The following is a 12,234-nucleotide window of genomic DNA, read 5'->3' as shown; positions in this document are numbered from 1 at the left end:
TACTGTAGTCTATTTAAACGGTTTCCTGTTGGACGTTTATGCTTTTTGCTCTTTTTTTTTGTGTTTAATGTTTTGGTGAATATTTATGTACATACAGTGTGTTTGGGGGTTATTTTTTAAAAATTTACTTATTTTTTTATTTTTCAGCTGCACCCATGGCATATGGAAATTCCCTGGCCAGGGATTAAATCTGAGCTGTAGCTGCAACCTACATCATAGCTACAGCAACGTGGGATCATTAACCCATTGTGATGGGCCAGGGATCAAACTGGCACCTCCACAGAGACAAGCCAGATCATTAACCCACTGCACCACCCTGAACTCCAATTTTTTTTTTTTAGGGCCTCACCTGCCACATATGAAAGTTCCCAAGCTAGGGGTTGAATTGTAGCTCCAACTGCTGGCCTTCGCTGCAGCCACAGCAATGCTGGATTGAGCTGCATCTGTGACCTATGCTGCAGCTTGCATCAGTGCCAGATCCTTTAAACCCACTGAGTGAGGCCAGGGATCGAACTTGCATCCTCATGGATGCCGGTCAGGTTCTTAACCCACTGAGCCATAATGGGAACTCTCCCCCTTTTTTAAATTTTATTTTTTGGCCACCCTTGGCATGTGCAGGTTCCCAGCCAGGCATCAAACTCATTCCGAAGCTGTGATCTGCACCACAGCAACAGCAACACCAAATCCTTAATCTGCTTCACCACAAGGGAATTTCCCATACAGTGCATTTTCACCAGTTTCCTTAGGATAAATTCATAGAAATAACATATGTAAGTCAAAAATATGCGTACTTTTTTTTTTTTTTTTTTTGACCACCCTGTGGCATATGGAGTTCCCGGGCCAGGGACGAAATCTGAGCTGCAGTTGCGACTCAATCCACAGCTTGTGGCAAAACTGGACCCTCAACCCACTGTGCCGGGCTGAGAATCTAACCCATGCTCTAGCACTCCCAAGATGCTGCCAATACTGTTACACCATAACTGGAACCCCAATATGCATACTTTTAAGTAGTTTGTATTAGTTTCCTATTGCTGCCCCCTCACCCCAAATGACCACAACCTTAGTGGTTTAAACTCTACAAATTTGTTATAGTTCTGGAGGTCAGGGGACATGAGTGTCCCTGGGTCTCACTGCTAAAATCCATGTGTTGGCAGGACTGTATTCCTTTCTGGAGGCTCTGGGAGTAGTCATTTGGGGGTAATGAGAGTGAAAGTGGGAGAGGTGAATGGATCCAGTTACTTTTCATTTTAGGCCTTTCTGTAGTGTTTGAATTTTTTATCATGTGAATATATTTTACTTTTATTGGATTTTTTCTTTTTTTCTTTTTTTTTTTTTTTCATTTTTTAAATTACTCAAATGAATTTATCGCATCTGTAGTTGTATAATGATCATAACAATCTGATTTCACAGGATTTCCATCCCACAGCCCAAGCACATCCCCCCACCCCCCAAACTGTCTCCTCCGGAGACCATAAGTTTTTCAATGTCTGTGAGTCAGCATCTGTTCTGCAAAGAAATTCCATCTGTCCATTTTTCAGATTCCACATGTCTGTGAAAGCATTTGATGTTGGTGTCTCATTGTATGGCTGACTTCACTTAGCATGATAATTTCTAGGTCCATCCATGCTGCTGAAAATGCTGGTATTTCGTTCTTTTTAATGGCAGAGTAATATTCCATTGTGTATATGTACCACCTCTTCTTGATCCACTCCTCTGTCGATGGACATTTAGGTTGTTTCCATGTCTTGGCTATTGAAAAGAGTGCTACAATGAACATTGGAGTACATGTGTCTTTGCGAGTCGTGGTTTTCTCTGGATAGATGCCCAGGAGTGGGATTGCTGGATCAAATGGTAGTTCTATGTTTAGTTTTCTGAGGAATCTCCATACTGCTTTCCACAGTGGTTGCACCAATTTACAATCCCACCAACAGTGTAACAGGGTTCCTTTTTCTCCACACCCTCTCCAGCACTTATTGTTTGTAGACTTTTTGATGATGACCATCTGCTGGTGTAAGGTGGTACCTCAGAGTGGTTTTGATTTGCATTTGTCTAATAATGAGTGATGTTGAACATCTTTTCTCGTGTTTCTCGGCCATCTATATGTCTTCTTTGGAGAACTGTCTGTTTAGATCTTCCGCCCATTTTTGGATGGGGTTGTTTGTTTTTTTGGTATGGAGCTACAGAAGGTGTTTATAAATTTTGGAGATTAGTCCCTTGTCAGTTGATTCACTTGCAAAGATTTTCTCCCATTCCGTGGGTTGTCTTCTTATGTTGTTTAGGGTTTCCTTTGCTGTGCAGAAACTTTGAAGTTTGATTAGGTCCCATTTGTTTATTTTTGTTTTTGTTGTCAATACTCTAAGAGGTGGATCTGAGAAGATGTTGCTGGCGTTTATGTCAGAGAGTGTTTGGCCTATGTTTTCCTCTAAGAGTTTGATAGTGTCTGGTCTTGTATCTAGGTCTTGAATCCATTTGGAGTTTCTTTTTGTGTATGGTGTTAGGGAGTGTTCCAGTTTCATTCTTTCCATGTGGCTGTCCAGTTTTCCCGGCACCACTTATTGAACAAGCTGTCTTTCTCATTGTATATTCTTGCCTCCTTTGTCATAGATGAGTTGGCTGTAGGTGTATGGGTTTAATTCTGGGCTTTCTCTCCTGTTCCACTGATCTATATTCTGTCTTTGTGCCAGTACCATAAGGTTTTGATGATTGTTGCTTTGTCGTATAATCTGAAGTCAGGAGCCTGATTCCTCCAGCTCCATTTTTCTTTTTCAGGATGTCTTTGGCTATTCTGGGTTTTTTGTGCTTCCAAAGAAACTTTAAAATATTTTCCTCGAGTTCTGTGAAAAATGTCCTTGGTAATTTGATAGGGATTGCATTGATCTGTAGATTGCCTTGGGTAGTATAGTCATTTTGATAACATTAGCTCCTCCAATCCAAGAGCATGGTATATCTTTCCATCTATTTGTGTCATCTTTGATGTCTTTCATCAGGGTCTTATAGTTTTCAGAGTACAGGTCTTTTGTCTCTTTAGGTAGGATACTCCTAGGTATTTTATTCTTTTGGATGTGATGGTAAATGGGATTGCTTCCCTAATTTCTCTTTCTGATCTTTCATTGTTGTGTATAGAAATGCCATCGATTTCTGTGTATTAATTTTGTATCCTGTGATTTTGCCAAATTCGTGGATGAACTCTAACAGTTTTCTGGTAGAGTCTTTAGGATTCTCTAGGTATAGTATCATGTCATCTGAAAATAGTGATAGTTTTACTTCTTCCTTTCCAATTTGGATTCCTTTTATTTCTTTTACTTCTCTGATTGCTGTGGCTAGGACTTCCAGAACTATGTTTAAGGGTAGTGGCAAGAGCAGACATCCTTGTCTTGTTCCTTACCTCAGTGGGAATTCTTTGAGCTTTTCACCGTTGGGAATGATGTTCACTGTGGGTTTGTCAGATATGGCCTTTATTATGTTGAGGTAGGTTCCCATTATCCCACTTTCTGAAGGGTTTTTATCAGAAATGGGTGTTGGATTTTGTCAAAGGCTTTTTCCGTGTCTATTGAGAGGATCATATGGTTTTTATTCTTCAGTTTGTGAATGTGGTGTATCACACTGATGGATTTGCGGATAATGAAGAACCCTTGCATCCTGGGATAAATCCCACTTGATCATGATGTACAATCCTTTTAATGTACTGTTGGATGCAGTTTGCTAGTATTTTGTTGAGGATTCTTGCATCGATGTTCATCAGTGATATTGGCCTGTAGTTTTCTTTTTTTGTGGAATCTTTGTCTGGTTTTGGTATTAGGGTGATGGTGGCCTCATGGAATGAGTTTGGGAGTATCCCTTCCTCTGCAATTTTTTGGAATAGTTTCAGAAGGAGAGGTTAGCTCTTCTCTAAGTGTTTGATAGAATTTGCCTGTGAAGCCATCTGGTCCTGGACTTTTGTTTGTTGGAACTTTTTTCATCTCAGTTTCAATTTCAGTTCTTGTGATGGGTCTGTTCACCTTTTCTATTTCCTCTTGGTTTAGTCTTGGAAGATTGTACTTTTCTAAGAATTTGTCCATTTCTTCTAGGTTTTCCGTTTTATTGGCCTATAGTTGCATGTGGTAGTTCTCTTATGATCCTTTGTATTTCAGTGATGTCCGTTGTTACTTCTTTTTCATTTCTAACTTTATTGATTTGAGTCCTCTTTTTTTCTTGATAAGTCTGGCTAAGGGTTTATCAATTTTGTTGATCTTTTCAAAGAACCAGCTTTTTGTTTCATTGATCTTTTCTGTGGTTTTCTTCATTTCTATTTCATTGATTTCTGCTCTGATCTTTATGATTTCTTTCCTTCTACTCACTTTATGTCTTGTCTGTCTCTCTTGAGCTGCTTTAGATGTCAAGTTAGCTTGTTTATTTGAGCTTTTTCTTGTTTCCTGAGGTGGGCATGTATTGCTATAAACTCTCCTCTTAGAACGGCTTTTGCTGCATCCCATAGTTTTTGGAGTGTCATATGTTTGTTGTCATTTACTTGTAGGTATTTTTCAATTTCCTCTTTGATTTCTTCAGTAATCCATTGGTTGTTTAGTAGCATGTTGTTTAGTCTCCACATGTTTGTGGTTTTTTTTGCAGATTTTTTCTTGTTGTTGATTTCCAGTCATATAGCATTGTTTATGGAAAAGATGCTTGATAAGACTTCAATTTTCTTAAAGTTACTGAGGTTGGATTTGTAGCCCAGGATATGGTCGATCTTAGAGAATGTTCCATGCGCACTGGAGAAGAATGTGTATCCTGTTGCTTTTGGATGAAATGTCCTATAAATGTCTATTGAGTCCATCTGGTTTAATGCTTCATTCAGGGTATGTGTTTCCTTATTGATTTTCTGTCTGGATGATCTGTCCATTGCTGTAAGTGGGGTGTTAAAGTCCCCCACTATTATTGTGTTGTTGATTTGTCCTTTTAAGGTTGTTATCAGTTGCCTTATATATTGTGGTGAACCTGTGTTGGGATCGTAGATATTTAAAATTGTTATAACATCTTCTTGGATTGATCCTTTGATCATTATGTAATGTCCTTCTTTGTCCCTGAAAATATTCTTCATTTTAAAGTCTATTTTGTCTGAGATGAGTATTGCTACTCCAGCTTTCTTTGGATCCCTGTTTGCAGGAAATATTTTCTTCCATCCTCTCACTTTCAATTTGTATGTGTCCCTAGAAGTGAAGTGGGTCTCTTGAAGACAGCATATATATGGGTCTTGTTTTTGTATCCATTCAGCCAGTCCGTGTCTTTTGGTTGGGGCGTTTAGTCCATTCACATTTAAGGTAATTACTGATATGTATGTTCTTATTGCCATTTTATTAATTACTTTGGATTTGTTTTTGCTGCTCTTTTTCCTTTCCTTCTTCTCTTGTTCCTTTAGTATTCGTTGTAAGGCTGGTTTAGTGTTGCTGAATTCTCTCAGCTTTTGCTTATCTGTGAAGCTTTTGATTTCTCCTTCAAATCTGAACGAGAGCCTTGCTGGGTAGAGTAATCTTGGTTGGAGGTTTTTTCCTTTCATCACGTTGAGTATAACATGCCACTCCCTTCTGGCCTTCAGAGTTTCTGCTGAAAAATCTGCCGATAGCCTTATCGGGTTCCCTGGCATGTTACTTGTTTCTTTTCTCTAGCTGCTTTCAAGATTTTCTCTTTGTCTTTAATTTTGGTCAGTTTGATTAGTATGTGTCTCGGGGTGTTCCTCCTTGGGTTTATTTTGTATGGTACTCGTTGTGCTTCCTGGATTTGAGTGAGTGATTCCTTCCCCATGTTAGGGAAGTTTCCGGCTATTATCTCTTGGAATATTTTTTCTGTCTCTTCTCTCTCTCTTCTCCTTCTGGCACCCCTGTAATATGGATGTTGGTACGTTTCACGTTGTCCCAGAGTTCTCTGAGACTCTCTTCATTCGTTTTCATTCTTTTTTCTCTTTTCTGTTCTGCATCCATAATTTCCACTAATCTGTCTTCCACCTTGCTTATTTGTTCTTCTGCTCCTGTATTCTGCTGTCAGCTGCTTCTAGTGAATTTTTTATTTCAGTTATTGTATTTTGCATCTTTCTTGTTTACGTTTTATATCTTGTATCTCTTTGGTCAGTGTTTCCTGTAAGTTATTTATCTTTGCCTCCAGTTTATTTCCAATGTCTTGCATCTTCTTCAGCATCAACAGTCTAAAGTCTTTTTCCTGGAGGCTGAGAATCTCCTCATGGCTTAGCTGTTTTTCTGGGGTTTTTCCTTTCTCCCTCATCTGAGTTATATTCTCTGTTTTTTCATTTTTATAGGTTTTTGGTGTGGTGACCTTCTTACAGATAATAGAGTTGTAGCCTCTCTTACTTCTGATGTCTGCCCCTCAGTGGCTGAAGTCTGTATGGGGGCTTGCTGTAGGCTTCCTGATGGGAGGGGCTGATGCCTGCCCCCTGGTAGGAGGAGCCGATTCTAATCCCTCTGGTGGGGGGGGCTTAGTCTCTGGATGGGATTAGAGGTAGCTGTGTGCCTGAGGGGTCTTTAGGTAGCCTGTTTACCTAAAGGGTGGGGCTATGATCCCACCTGGGTTGTTGTTTGCCCTGGGCCTTCTCAGTGGCTGCCTGATGGGCGGGGCCAGATTTCCCAAAATGGCCACCTCTAGAGACAGGCATGTTGCTGAATATTCCCGAGAGCTTTGCTTTCAATGTCCTTCCCTCACAACAAGCCACATTCACCCCTGTTTTCCCAGGATGTCCTCCAAGAACTGCGGTCAGGTTTGACCCTCCCTTGGAGACTTTGCTTTGCCTTGGGACTCAGTGCACCTGAACGTCTGTATGCGCCTTTTAAGAATGGGGTCTGTTTCCCCAGTCCCATGGAGCTCCTGCGCACAAGCCCCACTGGCCTTCAATGCCAGACGCTCCAGGGCTCTTTCTCCTATGCCAGATCCCCACACGTGAGAGTTTGATGTGTGGCTCAGAACTCTCACTCCTGTAGGTGAGTCTCTGTAAACCAGTTAGATTCCAGTCTGTGGAGCTTCCCACCCGGAGGTATGGAGTTGTTTATATCGTGAAATCGCCCCTCCTACCTCTTGATGTGGCCTCCTCTTTTTCTCCTGGAGTAGGGTATCTTTTTTAAGGTTTCCAGTCCGTTTGGGTGAAGTGTGCTCAGTCTTTAGTTGTGAATTTTGTTGTTTTTAGGAGAGAAGTTGAGCTCCAGTCCTTCTATTTCGCCATCTTAATCGGATTTTTTAATTAAAACATTTTTATTTTATTTATTTTTTTCACCAAACCCACGGGATGTGGAAGTTCCTGGGCCAGGGATCGAACCTGCACCAGAGTAATGACCCGAGCTGCTGCAGTGACAATGCCAGATCCTTAATCCTCTGTGCCACAAGGGAGCTCCCTACTTGATTTTTTTTTAAACTAAACGCAGCTCTGACCCAGTCTTGCAATTCAGATGAAACCCAGGTGGTCTCAAGTACCCTCTGGCTCATAATGAGCCCCATTGTTGCTCCATGTAGGGGCAGCATCAGACTGTATCCCCTCAGGACCCCCTGACTTTAAGTAGACCTCAGCTCAACCCTAGCAAAGCAGTTTCCTTCTGGCTTTGCACTTCCTGTCAGTTCCTTAAGCTCATGGCCTCCTCAAGCCTTAGCCCAGCTGTAAGTTATCTTTGGGGTTCCAATTAGGGAAGATTTATTGAGGGATTGCTGGGGGCCATACATAGTTCTCAGCCCTTTGTATGTATTAACTCTTTCACTCTTGACAACTCTGTAGAGTAGGTTCTATTATTATTAATACCCTGTTTTACATACAAGGAAACTGACACTCAGAGATTTAAGAAGTGGCCGAGTGGGGAATTGAGCAGTGGCAGTTTGCTTCCAGAGTCTTTGTTACTGTTGTCTTGCTCCAGTGCTGGTACAACGGCCCCTGAAGCAGCAGGACCATCTGCCAGTGGCACTCTCTCTTTCTAGTATTAGGTAGTATTGTAGTTTTGGATATATTTAATAACTTTCCTTACCACAGGTCTCAAAATCATTTACATTTTTAATAATGAAAATTAGCTTAATTACATACACTGGGGAAATCCAGCTAGGACCTGGTAATGTCTGAGCCTGAGCCATGGTGCTTGTTTTTATTTGTTGGTTTGTTTTTTGTTTTGGCTACACCCATGGCATGAAGCTCCTGGGCCAGGGATCAGATTGAACTTGCTACAGTGACAATGCCGAATCCTTAACACACTGTGCCATAAGGTAACTCCCATGGTTCTTGTTAATGGACTGAACCTGCTACAGATATATTCAGTCTCCTGAGACGACCTCATTACAATGCCTTGGTTACATTTTTACATGCTAAGTGTCCCCTCGTGGGTTTTTCTTCTTTTCTTTGAATTTGTTTAGTCTTTTTTTTGTGTGTGTGTGTTTTTGCTATTTCTTGGGCCGCTCCTGTGGCACATAGAGGTTCCCAGGATAGGGGTCGAATTGGAGCTGTAGCCGCCGGCCTACGCCAGAGCCACAGCAACGTGGGATCGGAACCGCGTCTGCAACCTACACCACAGCTCACGGCAACGCCAGATCGTTAACCCACTGAGCAAGGGCAGGGACTGAACCCACAACCTCATGGTTCCTAGTCGGATTCGTTAACCACTGCGCCACGACGGGAACTCCCTGAATTTGTTTAGTCTTAATTGCATAATTTAAAATTTATATTTCTGAACACAAAATTGCTTACAGGAAACAGTTTTGAGTAACAATATACAGCACTGGTGTGATTCCATTATCCATATCTGAAGACAGACTTTAAAATTTTTAGAAGACAAACCAATGAAATAAGCCTATAACTCTATACCCAAACACAGTTGCTATTAAAGTTAACATTAATGCTTGGATGTGTTTCTTTTTGGACTTTTATATATATTTTTCCCTTGTTCTAGTAAGTATGTTACAGATTCAATTTGATAGCTTCCTTTTTTTTTAAACATGTCATCAAAGTGAGTGAGCAGAGTGCTCATTGTTGCTGTTTGTTAATACAAAACAGACGAGGCAATTTAAATAACTTCTACCTTAATGAGGAGATGAGGGTGACCCAGCAATGGGTTTTTCTTTAATTCCATTTCCTTTTCTTCCTTAGGCTTTGGCCAGCATAAGCCATGTGGCACACGTCACCATTACAACCAAAACAGCTGATGGGAAGTGCGCATACAGGTATAGTGCTCTTCTCTGCTATGTGTATCTGTTCCTCCTGAAATGTGCTCTTTGCCTCCATCTCAAAGTAATCTTGTCTAAACACCACTGTTACCTTTTTTGGCCTAATTCTTGGGTAAATTTTCTTTTCTGCCTTTGGATTAGTTGATAATCCACAGGGATGATTATAGGTAATAATCTTACTTGTGAAAGGTACAAAGTAACAGATTAGAGTGCCAAGGTGTCTGTCATACAAAGGGATTCTGAGTCAGTGGGAGCTGTGGTATTCTGCTCCTTTGCCCTCTGGCTCTGAGCTCCTGCCTGCATGTGTATGGCTTGCCTTCCCACAGGTGGCTGCTGGCCTGTCTCTTGTGTTGGCACAGTTTTCAAAGGGTGAATGACCTTGCAGCAGAACAAAAAGGAGATTTAAGGAATCAAAAAATCACAGCTTTGGGAGTTCCCATTGTGATTCAGTGGGTTGAAGACCTCACATAGTCTCCTTGAGAATGTGGCTTCGATTCCTGGCCTTCCTCAGTGGCTTAAGGTTCTGTTGTCACTGCAAGCTGAGCTGCAGCATAGGTTGTGGATGTGGTTTGGATCTGGCATTGCCATGGCTGTAGCACAGGCCTGCAGCTGTAGCTCCGATTTGACCCTTGGCCTGGGAACTTCCATATGCCACAGGTGCAACCATAAAAAAAAAAAAAAAATGAAACCTTTGTTTTTATAAGCACTGGCCATTCACTAGTGGATGATGAGTATGAGTATCTGATTCATGCCAAAAAAATAATTTTTTAAAAATCATACAGATTGATAATTTATATAGAAAATAACATCAACAAAGGGCAGCTTTGCCTGTTTCTCAGTTTTCTTCAACAGACGTGTGTGCAGTGATGGAAGATGGAGCATTTCAGAGTCTGATGCACTGATACTAGAGGGGATTGACTTGATGCAGATTATAATAGCCCTGGGACCTGGCTGGGCTGATAAGTTAGAATCCCTTCTCACAAACTAGGGAGATGCTTGTGAGTGATTGTCTTTTGAAATAGCCTGGAACCCAGGTTCCATTTCTTTGCCTCTGGGGTGTTATGCTCCTACTCGGGACCTGTGGTAGCTCCCCTTTGTGGCAGAATGAAATCCAGAGTCATAGCAACTAGCACCCTCCCCATGTGCTCAGGCTATCTTCCCAGCCTCTTCCCTGCACACATCCTCAGCTGCTACGTAGTCTAAAGCTTTTATGTCTTGTTTATGTTTCTCTCTTCTAGGATGGTCTTCCCCGCTCTCTCCACTTGTAATTATACCACTCTAGAGCCCAGATGAATTGTCATCTTTTCTGTGACACTTCTCCCCACTCCCACCCAGGGCTGAATGTTTTCCTTCTCTGAATCACTTAGCACCTTGTTCTACAACTCAGGGAAAAGTTTATTTCCTCACTAAGTAAAGAGCCTCTCAAGGCATGCCTTTATTACAAGGCATTTACAGGCCTGATAACTAAACAACTGCAGAATTGCTGAAAAATTTTACTGTCATTTTAGGCAATGGCAGAACTTGTTCTGTCTGTAGCCAGAACTCTGAAACTAAAAAGCAGTATTTGCTAGAAACAAAACCCTGCAAAAAAAACCCCAGATTCTCCCCCCCTTTGGTATCCAAATAGAATGGTTATGGAAGTGGAAAAATAGAGGAAACCAGTAACTAAGACAGTATATAACATGGCTATATTTTATCTATTGTTGGTGTGATTTATTTTTTTACTGTTTGTGTAAGCATCTGTTTTCTTTCTATTAGCTATCCGTAATGCCTTCTATTTTCTCATAGAGCACATTACTCAGATGGAAAGCTGAAAGCTCCTCCTAAACCATGTGCAGGCAATCAAGGAACCCAGATCACGGTAAGAATGGCACATGGAAAGGAAAATTGTTGAAAAAGCGCTTTGAATAAATATTGATATAAAAAACAAAATTGTCTCTAAGTTCTTACAGGAGTAATAAAATGAATATTTACTAATTAATAGAAGCTCCAAGATATCACCCTGTAAGAAAGAGAAATGATTATTGGCTTTTGTGGCATGGCAGCCTGCCTACCACCTTTTTTTAGGAGGCTGGGAGATTCTTCTGCTGAGATGGCAAAAGATAGTGGCAGGGCAGTTGGCATTGAAAGAACCTTAAGCCTGCCTCCAGAAGATGAGTCAGAGTCCTAGCCTTGCCACTCAGTGGTTATATGTCCAGAGGCAAGTCTTTTAATATCCTTAACTTCACTTTGCTCATCTGTCAATGAAGGATGAAATGAAGACTGACCACTAACTCAAAGAGCATTTGAGTAACATGACTGTATCATTAATGAGGAGAAAGTCTGTTCTGTTGCTTTATTTCTATGGTGCTACATTTGGTCTCTTCCCATTCCGAGATCCTACTGTCATGTTATTATCTCACCCCTCCACCCCCACCCCCAACCCCAGCCAGAGCACATTGCAAAGGCTCCAACCTCTGGGCTTGACGAGGCAGGTGGGAGGCAGAAATGAAGGTGTACTTTGCAGTGTGTGTTAAGATCCTGAACCAGGGACCACAGTGTGATTTCTAGGAATCCCCCAAAGACCCAATAATTATTCTTAGTTTGAGAGGTTTGAATGCCATGTGGTATGACAATTGTTTGTGAGTTTATGTTCCCCATTAAATTTTGTGCTATGCTGGGCAGTGCTGTACTTTGTCTTCTTATTCTCAGCATAAGGCAAAGAGCCTGACATGCGGTAGTCCCTATTACCTATCTGAGAAATCAGTGAGTGAAGTGGGAGGCAGGAAAAATATCTTTTTTTCCCTTTGTTAAGGCTGCGCCATCTCATGCCCACTCCCCTAATGCAATGCTTAGTAACATGGTAACGGTGAATATAGTTGAATTCTCAACCTTAAGACCCCGCTTTATTTCCATATACTTCTGTGACTTTGTAAGAAAAATCAATCTTCTGTTCAGGTGGAGGACCTTTTTTACAACATATCCACGAGAAGGAAGGCTTTAAAAAATCCAAGTGAAGAGTATGGGAAAATTTTGGAAGTCGTTGGCAGGTACAGTTCAAAATCTGGGTGTGGGTCTCTG

The 12,234-nt window shown here is 41.3% G+C and overlaps 1 protein-coding gene across 4 annotated transcripts in view; it reads left to right on the top strand.

Moving 5' to 3' along the window:
• MLH1 (mutL homolog 1) overlaps nucleotides 1-12,234 on the top strand; it is an 86,514-nt gene that overhangs the window by 8,377 nt on the left and 65,903 nt on the right. For all 4 annotated transcript variants that reach the window (XM_021068364.1, XM_021068365.1, XM_021068366.1 and 1 more), the window contains 3 exon segments: nucleotides 9,098-9,171; nucleotides 10,963-11,035; nucleotides 12,112-12,203. Coding sequence is in view for 1 of the 4 variants with exons in the window: in NM_001172367.1 (NP_001165838.1) it covers nucleotides 9,098-9,171; nucleotides 10,963-11,035; nucleotides 12,112-12,203 (239 nt within the window). In the remaining 3 variants the exon portion in view is untranslated.

This window comes from Sus scrofa, chromosome 13, assembly GCF_000003025.6.
Source record: "Sus scrofa isolate TJ Tabasco breed Duroc chromosome 13, Sscrofa11.1, whole genome shotgun sequence".
Taxonomy (NCBI): Eukaryota; Metazoa; Chordata; class Mammalia; order Artiodactyla; family Suidae; genus Sus; species Sus scrofa.
This window is presented reverse-complemented; position numbering and strand designations above follow the sequence as displayed.